Genomic DNA, 19,272 nt, shown 5'->3' with positions numbered 1-19,272 from the left:
CATGCTGAGTGTGAGGGAGTTCCATAGGTAAGCGGCAGTGAGGGAAAAGGTTTAAAGCGAGAGAGCAGTAGAGGTGGCAAGGAAGCAGTTGTGGGTAGAGCGCAGGAGACGTTCAGGGGCATAACGAGAGATCAGAGCTGATAGGTAGGGAGGGGCAGATGAGTGGAGAACCTTGAAGGTAAGGAGGAGAATTTTGGGGTGATCTGCAATTTGACGGGAAGCCAGGAGAGGGATTTAAGGGTGACCAAACGTCCCGACTTTTATCTTAAATCTCCCGTTTTTTTGGGACTGCGCCGGCCGCGCATGCGCGGATGGAAAGGGCCGATCACGCATCAACCATTCGCGCATGCGTGGTCGGCGGTCGGCGTTCGAGCATGTGCGAAATGTGTCCCGGGTTTGTCCTGGGAAAAATGTGGTCACCCTATTTAAGGCGGAGGTGAGCAGAGACGGTTTTGGGAGAAAGCGACATTATTCTAGCAGCAGAATTTTGGATAGATTGCAAAGGAGAAGGTTGTGAGGCAGGGAGGCCTGTTATCAGTATGTTACAGTAATCCAGGCGGGAGAGGGTAAGGGCATACTGTATATTAGCGTGCAAAGGGGCCATGAGGTGGCTGTATTTCATTACTGAATCTCAAACGAGCTGAATTCATTGTTTTTTTGTCCCTCTGTCACACGCATAGGGGTCACTAAAGTCGTCACACCTTCCGTTCCTAGCGGTTGTATAATTTGTTCTATAGCCACTTACAGGCAATTAGTAAACGTAAGATACATTTGGCTTAGATTGTCCTTATAAGGATGGGGAGCTGCGTTTATTGTTGGGGTGATCTGTATTCATGGTATAACTATTTCGGGTTAATATATGGAACATCTCTGTAACTGGGGAGTGCTATATGTGTGGGGTTGTATTTAGGGTACTCTATTTTGGGGGGTTGTATTATTAGGGACTCTTTGCACTGAATGGTCTCTGTATTTGTGGGGGTCTCTATTATTGGAGCTCACAGTACTATTAGAGGTATCTGTATTATTGGGGGTATCTGTGTTATTGGGGGTTCTGTATTTTTGGGGGGCTCCCTGTATTATTGGGGGACTCTGTATTTGGAGGTTGTTATTGTGGGTCTGTTTTTGAGGGACTGTAGTGGGTGGGGGACTCTCTGTATTAGTGGGGTTCTGTGTTATTGGGGGACTATTAATGGGGTTCTGTTATTGGCACAATTATATTGTTTTTTTTAATTAATATGGGTACTCTGTATTATTATTGGGTATGTGCATTAATATAGGGGTTGTGTTATTGGGGTCTCTCTAGTATTATAGGATTCTGTCATAATATGGGGGGCTCTGTATTAATATGGGGGTTTATGTGTTATCGGGGTCTCTGTATTATTATGGGGGGTTCTATGGTATTGGGGTGCCTCTCTGGATTATTATGGGGGAGTCTATGTTATTGGGGGCCTCTCTGGATTATTATGGGGGGCTCTGTGTATTATTTTTATGGGGGTTCTATGTTATTGGGGGGCCTCTGTATTATTATGGGGGTTCTATGTTATTGGGGGCCTCTTTATTATTATGGGGGTTCCATCTTATTGGGGGTCTCCGCATATTATTATGGGGTTCTATGTTATTGGGGGGGGGCTCTCTATTATGGGGGTTCTATGTTATTGGGGGCTCTGTTTATTATTATGGGGGGGGGGGTTCTATATTATTGGTTGGGCCTCTCTGTATTATGGGGGGTTCTGTGTTATTGGGGGGGGCTCTCTGGATTATTTTGGGGGGTTCTATGTTATTGGGGGCCTCTGTATTATTATGGGGCTTCTATGTTATTGGGGCTGTGTATTTTTATGGGGGTTCTATGTTGTTTGGGGGGGGGGGGGCTCCCTGTATTATTATGAGGGGTTCTATGTTATTGGGGGCTCTCTGTATTAGTAAAGGGGACTATTAATACCGGGGGGCTGTGTGCTACCCCGGGTCACGTGGTCAGAGTTTTGGCGCGCACTGCCCGTTTCCCGCCTCGCGCCGTGTAACGGTTTCCGGGGCAGGACCGGCTCGGCTGAGGAGACCCGGAGACACCGGAACCGGGGGTGAGAGGAGGACACCGGGCCCGCTGACCGGAAACACCGGGGCCAGGACCAGCAATGAAACCAGTGCCCCGGGTTACACTGAATATATATAAATATACAGAATATAAACACTGACAATATATACAGAATATAAGCACTGACAATATATACAGAATATAAACACTGACAATATATACAGAATATAAACACTGACAATATATACAGAATATAAGCACTGACAATATATACAGAATATAAACACTGACAATATATACAGAATATAAACACTGACAATATATACAGAATATAAGCACTGACAATATATACAGAATATAAGCACAGATTTTTTTTTAGATATATATACATACACCAAATATACACTGACAATATATACAGAGTGTATGTGTGTATATATATATATATATATATATATATATATATATATATATACACACACACACACACACACACACACACACACACACACACACACACACACAGACAATAAACAAAATATACACTGATTATATATATATATATATATATATATATATATATATATATATATATATATACACACAGAATATATATATATATATATATATATATATATATATACATCATATATACCAAATCTACACACACATATTACCTGTGCTGTGTATATATAAATAATCTATAATATATATATATCCCATAATACACTGTATATGTCCACACCCCTATAGTACACTATATAGATATCCCCCATATACACTGTGTATATCCCCCCTCCCCATAATACTCTGTATATATCCCCCCTCCCCATAATACTCTGTATATATCCCCCCCTCCCCATAATACTCTGTATATACCCCCCCTCTCCATAATACTCTGTATATACCCCCCCTCTCCATAATACTCTGTATATATCCCCCCTCCCCATAATACTCAGTATATACCCCCCTCCTCCCCATAATACTCAGTATATATCCCCCCTCCCCATAATACTCAGTATATATCCCCCCCTCCCCATAATACTCAGTATATACCCCCCTCCTCCCCATAATACTCAGTATATATCCCCCCCTCCCCATAATACTCAGTATATATCCCCCCTCCCCATAATACTCAGTATATACCCCCCTCCTCCCCATAATACTCAGTATATATCCCCCCCTCCCCATAATACTCAGTATATATCCCCCCTCCCCATAATACTCAGTATATATCCCCCCTCCCCATAATACTCAGTATATATCCCCCCTCCCCATAATACTCAGTATATATCCCCCCTCCCCATAATACTCAGTATATATCCCCCCTCCCCATAATACTCAGTATATATCCCCCCTCCCCATAATACTCTGTATATATCCCCCCCTCCCCATAATACTCTGTATATATCCCCCCTCCCCATAATACTCAGTATATATCCCCCCCTCCCCATAATACTCTGTATATACCCCCCCTCTCCATAATACTCAGTATATATCCCCCCCCTCCCCATAATACTCAGTATATACCCCCCCTCCTCCCCATAATACTCAGTATATATCCCCCCCCTCCCCATAATACTCAGTATATATCCCCCTCCCCATAATACTCAGTATATATCCCCCCCCCCCCCATAATACTCTGTATATATCTGTGTAACTGCTCACAGCGGCACAGACCGCAGAGCTCAGGGGGGGCTCTTACTTACAAGTCCCTGTCCGCTCCTCTTACACAAGCCTACGAAATATCACGGCTCCAGATAAGTTTGGTGCACAGCACCGCTCCTGTTTAAATGGCACCTTCACCTCCAGCCTCAGCCTGTCCGTCCCATAGGAACCCCACAGTGCATAGATCTCCCTCCCTGTAAAAATGTAGCTTTGGAAGGTATAACAAATAAAAATGAAGGTGAATTCGGGTTGCTTGCTGTTGGTAAATCCCTTGGTTTGTATTTGTAAACAGATGAACACATTTAACGTAACGATAACACAGGCGGCTTTTGCTTCCAGTTGGGTTCTCTCCGTTGCAGGTTCTGTGAACCCGCGGGCGCCTCTCCTGCAAGATGTTTTATGCCCATCTGCTTTTGAGCAAGCGTGGGCCACTGGCCAAGATATGGCTGGCAGCCCACTGGGAGAAGAAGCTGACCAAGGCGCACATATTTGAGTGCAATCTGGAAACCACCATTGAAAGCATCATGTTCCCGAAGGTATGGGACGTGTCGGTGTCAGGTTATGGGTGGCAGCAAAGGTATCCTAATGGGATGGACAAGATGTGGAGACTGGTGTCCCAGGGATAGGAGAGGGAGGCGAGTCCCCTCCCCCTCCCCCCCCCCCCCGCCTCCTGTGTATGTCCTAACAAGGTACCAGTGATTTGTATTTTAGCTTGTGTGGCACTTCCCTGTAAAGAGACCTGTGTCCCGACTTCCCAACTTGACAGGTGACCATCGCCCTGAGGACATCAGGGCACTTGCTGCTGGGAGTTGTACGGATTTACCACAGGAAGGCAAAGTACCTTCTGTCCGACTGCAATGAAGCTTTCATCAAAATGAAGATGGCCTTCCGCCCAGGTAACCTGCGGCCTCCATGGCCAGATCCGGCACTCACCGTCACTTTCAAGGGGATCACAATTTCCCCATTGTGTACACAGAACTGCAATCTGAACCCACTTTCCACTCTCGTATGTCTCCCCAGGGGCCATGGATCTCCCCGAAGACAATCAGGAAGCCACCTACAACGCCATCACCCTGCCAGAGGAGTTTTATGATTTTGACATCCAACTGCCGGATCTAAAGTAATGTTTTCTTCCGCATTGACTCCCATTAGTGTATCTTCTGATTTAATATTAGGGCACAGATGAGTAGTGTAGGGAACACAATATCGCTGCAGTGCTCAAGATACAATGGAAGAGGGGACGAGCTCAGTATTTGTGCCCTACTCTTCTGAGGTGACATGACACAATGCCAATCACAACCTCCGCTTGTCCTGCCCATTGCTGGGCGCCACAATCCAATGCAAGCGATGTTTTGTGTCTCCCCGTAGTGCAATTGATGTTGCTGAGCACTTCACACTGAACCAGAGCAGAGCGGAGGACATCACACTTAGAGAGGATTACGGGCGCGATATTCTTCATGGAGGCTTTGGTGAGAACTTGATCAGCTCGGTGTAAATGTCACACCGGGCGACGTATAAGGTTGTTGGAGAACAGGTACACTGAGCAGATGTGAGAGGGTGGAGGCAGCACCCCCTCTTCTAGCTGAGGCTCCCCACACTTGGTGGTGGTCTTACGCAGTAATATCCCACAGGGGAGGACCTGGAGGTGTTCAGACACGATAGTTCGTTTGATGGCAGCATCGTAATGAGCACCAACGACAGCTTTCTGCCTGAGCAGAGCTCCACGAGCCTCCACGAGGAGGAGAAAAACGCCTTCACCCAGGATGGCTTCGGAGATGAGGGTCTGGCAGCAGATGTGTTTGGTGAGAGTTCACACACAGATATTGCAATGGTATCTCTGAATTGCAGGGCTATGGGGTTAGCACAGGGATGGGCAACGCCAGTCCTTAAGGGCCACCAACAGGTCAGGTTTGCAGCATATCTCTGCTTCAGCACAGGTGGTGCAGTCCAAGACTGGGATAAGCAGGGAAATCCTGAAGATGACTGGAGTTGCCCACCTCTGGGTTAACATTACTGTCATGGCTTGTGCCAAATCACAAGACACACATCTACAACAAACGTTCACCAGAGTTGCAAGGTTATCTGCGGGAGAAAGCAGATAATCTCTCGCTAACCAAGACACGATTTGCATGTGAAGGGCGACTGCCGACATGCTGCTGTAGTATCTGAGTTGTGTTAGCGTAACATCTCTAGTAATTTAACTTTGCATTAGACCAGCAGCCCCCCAGACCTGCAATTCTTGGATGTCTGTCTGTTACACTTGTCTGCATAACGACCTGAGGAATATTGTGATATTTTTTTTACTCATTCTTGTTCTTAGCTCATTGTTAGAAATGTTTTTTATTTTTTTGTTTTATTTCAAAGACAAACTGTTAGTGGCTGATTCCAATGCCCTGAACGCAGAGAGTATAGATGTGAGCAAGGAGGTGACTCTCCCGCCTGATCTCTCCAGTGAGGAGAACTATCCCGCAGGTAGGTGATACATTTGCAAATGTACAGCTCCCTTTTAAATACACACGTGTAACAAGAGACTGCGTGACTGTGTTTATTGCTGGCATTATAATTTGCTTATGAAATATGGACATCACTGTGACTGGAACACAAAGCAGAAGTTATGATATTACCATATACTGTATCCCGGTATGCCGTGTAGCGCCTTGACCTAGCGCTACAAATCCTCAAGGAAGACTTCGTTGCCCTGCCGTGACTTCACACGCAGCTCTATGGTGCTTTCATTGTCCTTTTCTCACGGGACTCGGAAGAAAACTGCCGGCTACGGTGGTTATGTAAAGGAGAAAGAGATCTCCTGTGCTGGTATCACACCATTACCCATCTATTTATCTGCTGAGGTCCGCTGATCACAGAGAGCCACGTCACACACAGTCTTTGCGGCGGCCTTCAGATGCTCCGTGTTGTACATTAATAGCAGCAGTCGCTCCACACAGGATACTGCCCCAATTTAGGGCCGCGCCATGTGTTTCAGGACAAAGACGGAACGAAACCATGAACTCCCCATAGATCTGTCAGTGTCGGCCCAATCAGACATGTCATTGTCAGTATTTCAATCTATAAGTCGCCACGCTGTTCTCATCGGCATAGCCTGCCGCATGGAGCTCGCCCTCGTTGAAATCCTAGTGGTATTGGAGCATCTGTACTCGTGCACATAAAAACTGCGTAATACTTTACAAACCAATATAATAGCATGAACGAGATAGAGACTGACAGCAGGAAAGAACTGCTTGGTCCACTTAGTCTGTCCATTTTGCTACCAAATGTTTGCAGCAGGGGGCGGCCAACTCCAGTCCTCAAGGGCCACCAACAGGTTAGGTTTTAACGCTATCCCTGCTTCACTACAGGGGGCTCAGTCCCTGCAGCAGCATCCACCTGTGCTGAAGCAGGGATATCCTTAAAACCTGGCCTGTTGGTGGCCCTTCAGGACTAGAGTTGACCACTCCTGGTTGACAGCACGCTTCACAGTGTGAGACATGTAATGTTTACATCCATGCATGATGTTTTGTAACTAAATACATACGTGTATTCTCTGTGATATCAGCAGTCGGTTTGAAGGGTGCGGTTCCTGACCAGCCGGGAGCAAACGATGATCTGGTTGACCACACGACGCTGCTGTCTAATGAAGAGGAAGCCTTCGTTCTGGAGCCTGTGGATGTTTCAGGTGCATGTTTCACACTTTTATGTTGGATATAATCAGTTATTCAAACCAAGCAGTACCTGCCTGCAGAAGGGAGTGGGCTGGAGGAGAGCTCCTGGTGTCGGGATGGGACATTTGGTCGCAGCCGTTGCGCCACGACCAAATGGTCACCAACGCTTCGCCGCAGGCTGACCCTCCGCCGCAGCCGATTCACCGCTGGAATCCCCGCTGCCAGATGCTTCTAAGGTAAGTTTTATTACTGGTTATGGTAGGGGGTTAACTTAAGGGTTTTAGCGGTTAGGGTAGGGGGTTAATTTAAGGGATTTTAGCAGTTAAGGTAGGGGGTTTACTTTAGCGGCCAGCGGCGGAGGAGTCGCGGCGAGGTGCCGGTGGCGAAACGGCCGTGAGCAAATGTCCTAGACCGCCTAGCATAGGGTAAACCACTTTAGTAATAAAATAATGAAACACTTGAGGTTCAGATGCTGTTGCAGGACCTGTGTCAGACTGGGAACCACATGATGTGTTTGTAATGCACAGTGGGGATGTCCTAAAGTGTCCTTACCCTGGCGTGTGACATTGCGTTCAGATATAGCAGTGACAGGATAAGTCAATGTACAAGTACAATGTATACAATGGGAGACTCGTACAATACAGGCTCTGCTTGTACATGGCCTATTCTGCTCTCGGTCTCACAAGATCACTGCTGTGGGGGCTGCTGTCTCCTATGGTGGTCTCTCCCTCTCACGCTCCATGCCTCAATGGCCGGGGGGTGGAGGGGTAGGTTTCACCTCTTCTCCCGCTGCCAATATCAGCTCCGCCCTAGACATTCATGTGTTTCTTTCTCTTCCTTTTGAGGTTCATGCTATCCAGCTTTTTCTCTCTTTCTTCTGTCTCTTCTCTCTCTTCTACAGACCACCGACCTATACATCCTCTACCTTTCTCTCTCACTTTGAATCCTGGCTTTTATTCTTTCTCTCCGAGTCTCCTATGCTTTTGCTGGGGGACTCAGTCTCCTGGGCATCTCGCCTTCTCTCATTAACCTCCTCCTTTTGGTCTCCACCAGTGGACCAATTCCAGTACCGCCAAGGATGGTCACCATTTAGACCTGGTCTTTGCTAAAAACAGTTTCCTTTCTGATTTCTGTCTCCCCCTTTCCACTCTGTGACCACCCCCTCCTATCATCCACCACCACTCACCACTCACCCCCTCCTACCGGTTCTACTGGCTATTCTCAAGACATTTGCTCCATTTACCTCTCTGCTGCCTTCGGTATTGTCGATCACTCTCTTCCCCTTTATATTCTAAACTCTTTGGGTATCTGCAAAACCAAGCTCTGTCCTGGTTCTCATCTTACCTCTCATCGCACATTTTCTATCTCTGAGGCCAACATGTCTTCGTCTTCTGTTGATCTGTCTGTTGGTTTTACCTCAGGGCTCTGTTCTGGAACCTCTCCTTTTCTCTCTCTACATACTATCACTTGCTGACTTGATGAACTCTTTTGGCTTTAGATAGAATCTGCATAGAGATTCTATCTATCTATCTATCTATCTATCTATCTATCTATCTATCTATCTATCTATCTATCTATCTATCTATCTATCTATCTCAACCTCACACCTGCAATACAGTCCCAAGTCTCTGATTACTTCCGGGCCATATCCTTGTGGATGGCGCTCGTCTCCTTAAACTTAATGACTAAAACTGAGCTCTTCATATCCCCCCCTAAACCTGGTTCAATATCCCCATCACTGTAAACGGTACTACCATCTATCCTCGTGCCAAAGCCTGTCGCTTAGGAGGAACATTTGACTCCTCCTTTTCCTTCTCCATTCACGGCGTGGCTAAAACTTGTCGCTTCTTCCTCCATAATATTGCCAAGATCCGTCCTTTCTTCTGTCACGCTACTGCTAAAACTCTACTGCATGCCTTTACCCTCTCCCGTCTGGATTACTGTAACATACTGCTAACAGGCCTCCCTGCCTCGCAACTTTCCCCTTTGCCATCCATCCTAAATTCTGCTGCTAGAATAATGTCACTTTATCCCAAAACAGTGTCTGCAAATCTCCTCCTTAAATCCCTCTTCTGGCTTCCCATCAAGTTTCAGGTCACCCACAAAGTTCTCCTACTTAATTTAAAGGCTCTCCACTCATCTGCTCCTTCCTACATATCGGCTTTGATCTCTGGCATTACTTCTGGAACTCCCTCACACTCAGCATGAGCCGAGCACCTTCTCTCCCCACCATTAAGACAAACCTTAAAACTCACCTCTTAAATGAAGCATCCCAAGAGCCTGGCTTCATGGCCGCTGTCCCACAGCCGCTCCTACCAATGACTGCCATCTACAGCACTTATTCCCTCACCTGCTGTCTCTGTAAGTCTCCTATCATACCACTTAAGAGTGTAAGCTCTCTGGGGCAGGGATTTCCTTTCCTATTGTCTCATCTTATCTGTTGCACTTATTATACTATAATTCCTTGTACTGTATTGTCTCTCTTGCAAAGTGCTAAGTACAGCTGTGGGCAATACACACACACACACACACACACACACACACAGTGCATGAGAGGTATCAGTGCTACCAGTTAGTGAGAGAGAGGTAACAGCACTGCGGGTTAGTGAGTGTGGGTGGCACAGGTGCAGTGCTTGGGGACAGTGTGAGAGTGGGGATGGGTGCAGAGGTGCAGTGCTTGGGGACAGTGTGAGAGTGGGGATGGGCAGCGGAGGTGCAGTGCCTGGGGACAATGTGAGAGTGGGGATGGGATCAGAGGTGCAGTGCTTGGGAACAGTGTGAGAGTGGGGATGGGCGGCAGAGGTGCAGTGCTTGGGAACAATGTGAGAGTGGGGATGGGCGCAGAGGTGCAGTGCTTGGGGACAATGTGAGAGTGGGGATGGGCGGCCCTCTTGTCTGAGAGACGTTGGCTCGATGAGCGGAGCCTTTGTTCATCACAGACACTGAGGCGCCTCTGCAGGAGATAGCCTTCCGGCTGGGGGAACCGTTGTTGGGTATAAGCCCCGTAGGCGCTGTTCTAATTGACCGGTTTGAAATCCCTGCTCTCCTTAAACCCACCCCTGGGCTGTCCCAGACGCACAGTCATCGCCCTGGGCTGGATTGGTCCATCACAGCCGAGGCCTCGTTCTGTGATTGGCCATCGTGTAACATCCACGCTGTGATTGGTTGGCACCTCCTCCTCCATGCTTTTCTATGGAGACAGGAAAGTATGTAAAGGGTAAGCGAGCTCCACAGCTGATCCTGGAGTTAGCGTTCAAGATCACTAAGCGAGGCTCAATGCTCAATGCTGAAATAGCGTCCCCGAGGTCTTGAGACCGGACCCCCTACAGAACGTGGAAGCTGCTCTGGATAAGCCTTGTGAAGCAGCGCCCAGCACCTAGGTAGCTAGGATTCCCCCCTCCCTTAACCCCTGTTTTGGTGAGTTTGAGCTCCTTTCTGTATTTGTATTGTGCCTGTTTGCTCCGGCCATAATAACACTGCTTTAATTCCTTCGTCTTGTCTTGTGCTATGAACCCGATGAGTTGTCCTGGTCTCCCGTGACAGACTTTCGGTGGTGGCTGTGGTGGGATTGCAATGCTCAGGGCCAAAGTCCTCTGTGGTATTTCGGAGTGCGAAGGTCTTGATTTTCGAGATTGCAGAACAGTGTTGCAGGGACTCTATACCCGGTCATAGTTCACCTCAACCCCCAGTAGTTATCTTAGCCGATGAAAGAAAGATTCGAGCAAGACAATGGCATCGCAATACAAGTCCTGGAACAAGGATCTGGTTACGCTTCGCTGCAAGGGGTATGGGCTGCCGACGGAGGGCCTGATGAAAGAAGGACATGGTCGCGGACCTGGTCCGGTATGAAGCACAGCAGCAAATAGCCCCAGTGGAGTCTGGGGAGAATCCCCTCCCAGCTCCCGTGTCGGAGATCTTGTCCTCCAGCTCGGAGGACGAGAGTGCCGACCCATACTCACGCAACCTTGGCCGCCCTAGGAGAAGGGCCCATGGTGGAGATGCAACTGATTAGCGCTCCAGATCCTGGCGGCACAGATGGGAAAGACGATAATCGACCCACAGCTCCCAGGTAAGATGTCATCCCCGTCTGACCTACAGCAGCTTTGCCAGATTCAACGAGGACACCGGTGGGTACCTGCAAACCTTTGAACACCAGTGTTTCCTCCATTAACTGCACGAGGAAGACTGGGTAAAGTACCTCTCCATCCAACTGAGCAGAAAAGCAGCAGAGGCGTACCGGGAGATGCCGGCGATTACCTGCTGGTAAAGGAACCCCTCATCACTCTTTACGAGATACCCCCCCCCAAGACCTACCAGATCCAGTTCAGAGCCTTGGACAAAGGATTAGAGGACTCCCATATGGAATTTGTATCGCACAACATGAAGCAGTGGGTATCCGGGTGCAAAGTGAGGACTTTTAAGTCCCTCCTTGACCTGCTCATAAAAGAGCAATTTTTGCAGAAATACATACCTGATGTGCGGGATTGGGCCACGGACCGCGAGTTGGCCACGACCTGAGAGTTGGCCTTGATTGACTTAAGGCAGCCCGACCACGGCTCCACCGGCGACCCCAGCCAACCATTTCGGTCTCCACCAACCGAACACCTCTACTCGCAGAAAAGACCGTTGTTTCTTCCCGGAGAACCGACCCGCTTCCCCCAGCTCCAGATCCCGGCTGGCAGTTTGCCCACGAGAGGTGGTGCAATCAGACGGACCACCTCTAGCTGGATTGCCCTGATGCTCCCCCAGCTCCGGGCCATTTATCCCCACACCACATCCCATCGCCTGTGTGGGACTGGCGCCGAGATCGGAGCAGCACATCAAGATCACCCATCAGCCTCCCCAAGCTCCGGGTCCCGATTGCCCGATGGGTGCTGTCACTGGCAGGGTGTAACGAGTCGCCACGATCCAGATGGAACTCAACGACTACGGACGGCAGCATCTGCCCGGTGACCATCAGTACCAGGAGGGCTACCGGGTTGATGCATACCGAAGCCTCCTTAACTCTGGGTCGACCTAACATGGTGCGGGTAACCAAGTGAAGCTGTCCGACGGAAGCGCCAGATTCCTGCCAATTAGTACGTGAGAGGTAACAGAACTGCTGGTTAGTGAATGAGACGTAGCAGTAGTGCCCGTGAGAGGTAACAGAACTGCTGGTTAGTGAATGAGACGTAGCAGTAGTGCCCGTGAGAGGTAACAGTACTGCCGGTTATTGAGTGAGAAAGAAGGTTGTGGGGTTGGGAAGCATACAGAGACGTGAGGAGTAAATGTAAGGATATTAGGGGTATCGGTTGGCGCGAGAGTTAAGATAATCATTGTCTTCGAATGAAATGCTTCCTTTGAAAGACGGGTAACCTTGCTCGGGAGCGAGCCCTAAAGACTGATTTCTTGTGTTTAGCGCCTGTGGAGAGGAAAAGAAGTAAGAGGAGGAGGAACCTGCTTGTGGATGGTGAGAAGGAGTTGAGCAGTGGCACCATGCGCCAGCAGCTGATGGATTTCACAGACACCGTGACCTCTGTGGATATCGCTCCTCCCACCCGCAAACTGATGCAATGGAAGGAGATGGGCGGGATAGAGTGGTTGCTGTCCAACCCCTCCCAGCCTCTGATCAACAGCGACCTGCTTTTGGTGAGCTGTCTCTGATCACCCATTCAATACCTTCCTGACTGAAGGTGACAAACGTTCATTATTCTCATCTTTGCTTTGTTGTTGTATTTGCTCACAATATTGTGAATTATGCTGTTGCTAACTGTAATTTTTAACGTTCAGATTTATTTCCATGTTTAACCTGCTTTTTTTTAAGCCATGCCTGAGATAGGACATTACTGAAAGTCTTATGGCCTCCACAAAAGGGTATAGAAAATAGCTCTTGGCTCAAAGCCAACTGCAGAACTACATCTAGACAGGCTCCAGATTCCTCCTCCCGGGTTCCATGAGCAGCTGCATCCTCTCCTGGTGCATTGGGAGCGATAGGTAGAAGCATCATTGGTTTCCAAAGGAAGACTTCAGCGCAATGCAGAGCGATTACAGAATATGAACTACAGATTTCCCAGGTTGCATCAGTCTAATCTGCGAGCATTTCTCTTGCACACCTCCATTTATTCACTCCGTTCCACTGATGCGGTCCACTGCCATCCCCATAACGGCCACGCCTTTACCCACTGACCCGTGACCCCTTGTTTCAGGTATTTACACGTTGCCTCTTGCCACACGGCTCCAAGAATGTCAGGAAAGGCCGAGCAGAACCGGAGATGGAGAGAATGCGACAGCAACCAGACGGGATGGGTATGAGTTTTCACCTAACATTGACTAGAGGGTAACACTGCTCCTGCCTTTACCAATCTCACATTGTACTGACAGTGTGCAGAGCTGGCAAGTGCTGCACCCACAGTAGCTTCAGTGTGATTGGCATTAATAATCTGAGATTAGTGCAGTGTAAGAAGTGAACGGATGTATTTGGTGAGTGGGAATCACAGAGCCTGTACCTTCCAGCGCTGGTGCCTCTGTGTATTCTATGAGAGACGGGACTTTTGCTTCTGATTAATGTAGAAACGACGCTGTTGGAGGAACCGGGTTACCCGCAGGAGAGCAGGCTGACGGACACCGGCTCCTCATGCACAGACGAGCCGTCACGGATAGAGCCTCACACACCAGAAAACGTGAGCCGCTGACGGATACCGGCAGTTCTGCTTTGTGTTCGGTGGCGCAGCGAGTGTGGCAGTTCTTGGCATTCACGTGGGACCCTGACTTTTAACAAGACCGCAAGTCAAGCGAAGTTTAACCCCTTCGCTTGCACTAAACTCTGATTCAAATAAAGAAGTCCTCAAGAGCCACCAACAGACCAGGTTTTCAGGATATCCCTGCTTCAGCATGTGTGGGATTGAGCCATCTGTGCTGAAGCAGGGATATCCTGAAAACCTGGCCTGTTGGTGGCCCTTGAGGAGTGGAGTTGCCAACACCTGCTATGACCCAATCTATATTGACCCTTCTTTCTCGGGTTGGGACTAAGGACCAGATCCACAAAGCTCTTAAAGCTGCAGTTCAAGCAACATGTGAGTTTATTTTTTATATAAATCAGTTCTGTGAGAAAATACTTGTAGCATTTAATTTTTTTTTTTACAATTTTAAAGACATTGTTATTGTAATCTAATGGAACAAGAATTTTTGTTCCTATAGCAACCATATACAAAGTCACATCCCCTTCCCCTTCTGAAACAGCATCACCTTTTTGAGCCCTGCCCTCTCTAGCAGTGAACCAATTGAATTTAGTGCCGGCCTGGTCACATGATCTTTTCCACAGAACTTTGGCTGTCGGTGCAGCAGAAGATTACCCAAGATGCATTTAGTGAACCCGATTTAATTTAGTGAAATCGATTTTACAGGAGAACGGATGGATCAGCAACTTAGCCAATCACTTGTCAGTGTGCAGATTGTATTGAGGCACACATTGAATGAAAAACGACAGCTTGAACTGCAGCTTTAACTCGGGTCTCATAAGGGAACATTACCTAAAGCCGTCCATTATGTCTCCCTGAGGTGAACGCATAGTTAATCGTGGGAAAACAACCGTCGTATGTCTCACGAGCGTAGTCCAAACGTTAAGTGTAAGTCCTAACACTGCTGCACCTGTAACAAAGCTCTCCTAACCTCTCCAACGGAGGGAGAGGCCTTTGAGAGACTGGTCCTTCACCGGAGCTTAGCAAGAACTGCCATTAAAAAGGTGGGATGGGCGAGCTTGAAAACGGAGAAGGGGTCACTAACCGCCATGTTGTTTGACCAACTGAAATTGTTAACTGTGTATTTGTTAACGACCAAAATGTCACGTTAAATTCCTGCGTTAACCGTAACGGCCCTTTGTGGGTTTGCCCTGTTGGGGGGAATGTCTCTTTTGCATATAATTATCACTTGTGGTCCTAATAGTTCACGCAATGCTTTTTCCGACCGTAAACAGGACTTGCGTTATTGGGCTTTGAAGATGCCCGTTAAGACATAACAAGGCGCTAAACCGGAGTGAAGTCACTTAACAGAGCTCGGTGGATCTGGTCCTAAAATGACCAAACTGCACCTTTGCAATGGCGCAGGATCTGGAGATCCTTGCTCCTATGGCTCTGTGTGTGCACACGCTACACCTGGGGTGGGCAACTTCAGTCCTCAAGAGCCACCAACAGATCAGGTGTTCAGGATATCCCTGCTTCAGCACAGGAGCCATCTGTGCTGAAGCAGGGATATCCTGAAAACCTGACCTGTTGGTGGCCCTTGAGGACTGGAGTGGCAGACCCATGCGCTACACTGTTCTGAGCTCTTGGGTTTGACGAGAAGGTGAGTGCAGGATAGCAGGAGGTAACTTCCCTCTTGTGTATTCCCAGGGAGGCGTTGATCTGCTGTCAGAAGCCACGGTGCAGGAGAAGGCGAGTCGCTCTGCAGAGGAACACCTTGTAAGTGCTCTGTGTTTAAGCGGAGAGGAAGCCAATACTCCGTGTTTAGTTTGACTTCAGCTCTACATGCTAACCCACGTGTTACCAATATTTACAGTCTTGCTTTCCTTGCAGTACACGCAGCTGTACTGAAGAATGCACTGCGCTTCTGCAGGCCTTGTTTTAACCTGTTTTGATGCATAGTGCCGCACAACACTCTTTAATTTATTGCTTTGCGCATCCTGCCCCATCCAGGAGACAGTGGAGAGCGATCACGATGACAAGAGGACAATGGAACTCCTGAGAAGTCTGCGAGTAAGATACAATGGGTCACATTTAACAAGTAGTTTTTTTTATAATTCTGTACCAGGTTTGGGGTTCTTGTTATGTGTTAAATGAGAAGTCCAAGGCCTGCCACCAGGAGCTCTGTCCCGGGCCGTGGCAAAGATCTCTCTTCTCAAACTGTAAATCTTTCTTTACCTTCTGTAATGATTCTTTACTAGTGGAAAAACAGAACATGACGTGGCAGTTATTTCATGCAGATCCTGTGCTCGGATTCCACGGCCTGGTGCTCAGGGCTTCCTATTCTGCAGCACAAGACATGCGTTCGAGTTCTGTAGCATGCACAAGACACGCGCTCGGGTTCTGCCGCATGCACAAGACACGCGCTCGGGTTCTGCCGCATGCACAAGACATGCGTTCGGGTTCTGCCGCATGCACAAGACACGCGCTCGGGTTCTGCCGCATGCACAAGACACGCGCTCGGGTTCTGCCGCATGCACAAGACATGCGTTCGGGTTCTGCCACATGCACAAGACATGCGCTCGGGTTCTGCCGCATGCACAAGACATGTGCTCGTGTTCTGCAGCAGGCACAAGACATGCGCTCGTGTTCTGCAGCAGACACAAGACATGCGCTCGTGTTCTGCAGCAGGCACAAGACATGCGCTCGTGTTCTGCAGCAGGCACAAGACATGCGCTCGTGTTCTGCAGCAGACACAAGACATGCGCTCGTGTTCTGCAGCAGGCACAAGACATGCGCTCGTGTTCTGCAGCAGGCACAAGACATGCGCTCGTGTTCTGCAGCAGACACAAGACATGCGCTCGTGTTCTGCAGCAGGCACAAGACATGCGCTCGTGTTCTGCAGCAGGCACAAGACATGCGCTCGGGTTCTGCTGCATGCCCAAGACATGCGCTCGGATTCTGCTGCAGGCCCAAGACATGCGCTCGGATTCTGCTGCAGGCCCAAGACATGCGCTCGGATTCTGCAGCAGGCACAAGACATGCGCTCGGGTTCTGCAGCAGGCACAAGACATGCGCTCGGGTTCTGCAGCAGGCACAAGACATGCGCTCGGGTTCTGCAGCAGGCACAAGACATGCGCTCAGGTTCTGCTGCAGGCCCAAGACTTGTGCTCGGGTTCTGCTGCAGGCCCAAGACTTGTGCTCGTGTTCTGCAGCAGGCACAAGACATGCGCTCGGGTTCTGCAGCAGGCCCAAGACATGCGCTCGGGTTCTGCAGCAGGCACAAGACATGCGCTCGGGTTCTGCAGCAGGCACAAGACATGCGCTCGGGTTCTGCTGCAGGCCCAAGACTTGTGCTCGGGTTCTGCAATGTTTTTCCAACAGCAGGTACTGTGTTCTCCCTGTACACCAGCAGTGATAATCTGTACTCTGATTTCTCACACAGATGCTGAATCAGTCTGGATTGAGCTCCTTCAGTCTGCTCAAACTCTGCAGGAACAATTACCGTAAGCAAGCGTCAGCCAAGTTCTATAGCTTCCTGGTGCTGAAGAAGCAGTCGGCCATCGAGCTGAAGCAAATCCGCCCTTATAGTGACATCATTGCAACCCCCGGGGCTACATTCCACAGCCTCTGAGCCGGCGGGCTATTTGTATACAGTACTCAGTGGTTGACAAATACTGTGGTAAAGGTACAATGACGTCCCTGTCATAGTTTAGAAGCAGCATGAAGGATACCTCTGCCTCGTTTCCTGGGAGTGGCTGACCTGTAATCACGCAGGCATCGAATAATTACAGGATTTCATGCGTGTTTTATTTATGTTCTCTATACTCTGTGTTTGTCCTCAATGTGCATTCACGTGTCCCACTCGTATGTAAACACAGGTTGTCCCATGTCCTGCCTAAAATACCATTGTATTGTGTACAGAAGGAACTTATAGACACATGCCACAATTCGTCATGACAAGAAGTGGTTCTGGTGACACCACACTTCAAAAGACCGCAGTCACATGGAAACACAATGTCATTGACATTACACCATATTGCTCCTAATACCAGGGTAACGCGACATTAACCAAACAGGACATGAACGTCGGTCCTACTGGTCTGCAGTTGAAGCTGGAAGTGGTTACAACATCTAATGTCTTGATATACACAAGACGACACTATGCAGAATAACAAAGGATCTGTGTATTATACACACTAAAGATTAGGTAACATGTGGCATCCATAAGCAGTCTAGCCTCACTGTATATCCTCTATGTACTGTACATCTTCTATTTCCTATGGACATTTATTATGTATGATACAGAGGTGTGATATCCGAACTAAACCACAACCACATGTTCCATCGCTACTGTGAAATGACTGCAATCCAGTGCTTTAAACACCTAAGAAATGGCTTTTCACTGTAATACCTGTTCAATGTAACTATTCTCCTGTAGCATCCTCACTTCTGCAGAAGCCTGCAGGTTATGTACATTGTAGGAATAGTTTCCCCAGCACTGCACGTTAAGCACAATATCAGTTTATCTTTTTTGAGAGTTTGTATCAGTTTTAATACGTTCTCTGGGATAGAATAAGATGTCCTATTTGTGTGTGTGTTTTGGGAGCTTTTCCCCATTTTGCTTCAGAATTTTTTGGGGGGCACAGAATTGAAATAGCTGAACAATGCTGCCAGCATAGGCATTGTATCTTAGGGGGGGCTGTGCGAAATTAAATCCTGTGCCACAGCTGAGTGGTGTCTAATGTATTCAACAGTGTTATATGTAGTGATATTTGTATATGACATTTATTTGTGTAAATATATAAATCTTTATAAACAGTATATCTATGCTTGAGCTTTGTTTGATTTTGAGACTAGCATGTGTTATTGTCTATTAGGCAGTGGTGGCAAACCCCAGTCCTCCGAGGCCACCAACGGGCCAGGTTTTCAGGATATCCCTGCTTCCGCACAGGTGGTGCAGTCATCCTGTGAGCCACCTGTGCTGAAGCAGGGATATACTGAAAAGCTGACCTCTTAGTGACCCTTGAGGACTGGGGTTGGGCACCCCTGCGATAAGGCTGCTTATATCTCAAGTCAGGATAATTTCTTCCTAATCACATTTGTACGTTTCTTTTTTTAAAAGCATTATTTGACATTTCGATAAACAAAATCTCCACCCACCTCACATGAAAAACAAAACTATATCAAACAATAGCTTTGTTTCCACATGTTGCCAACATGACAGTCAGTATTCTGGCCTTTGAGGCCCCTACATACA

General features: G+C 48.2%; 1 protein-coding gene across 5 annotated transcripts; it reads left to right on the top strand.

Moving 5' to 3' along the window:
- The first annotated feature begins 1,933 nt into the window (after positions 1-1,933).
- On the top strand, positions 1,934-18,836 carry RAD21L1 (RAD21 cohesin complex component like 1). Of its 5 annotated transcripts, none has more exons than XM_075582137.1 (14): positions 1,934-2,075; positions 4,037-4,233; positions 4,464-4,593; positions 4,718-4,817; positions 5,066-5,166; positions 5,329-5,499; positions 6,062-6,169; positions 7,254-7,370; positions 12,755-12,984; positions 13,542-13,641; positions 13,906-14,015; positions 15,723-15,791; positions 16,026-16,085; positions 17,458-18,836. In XM_075582137.1, exons 2-14 carry the CDS (start codon positions 4,090-4,092, stop codon positions 17,644-17,646), a joined length of 1,629 nt encoding a protein of 542 aa, XP_075438252.1. In that variant the 5' UTR covers positions 1,934-2,075; positions 4,037-4,089; the 3' UTR covers positions 17,647-18,836. The 5 variants fall into 5 exon arrangements, with proteins under 5 accessions (XP_075438252.1, XP_075438249.1, XP_075438250.1 ...); XM_075582134.1 differs by having other exon boundaries at positions 7,251-7,370; XM_075582135.1 differs by having other exon boundaries at positions 1,961-2,075; positions 4,057-4,233; positions 7,251-7,370.
- The last annotated feature ends 436 nt before the right edge of the window (positions 18,837-19,272 follow it).

This window comes from Ascaphus truei, unplaced genomic scaffold, assembly GCF_040206685.1.
Source record: "Ascaphus truei isolate aAscTru1 unplaced genomic scaffold, aAscTru1.hap1 HAP1_SCAFFOLD_1927, whole genome shotgun sequence".
Classification (NCBI taxonomy): domain Eukaryota; kingdom Metazoa; phylum Chordata; class Amphibia; order Anura; family Ascaphidae; genus Ascaphus; species Ascaphus truei.
Note: the sequence above shows the minus strand (reverse complement) of the source record. Positions and strands in the feature narration are given on the sequence as shown.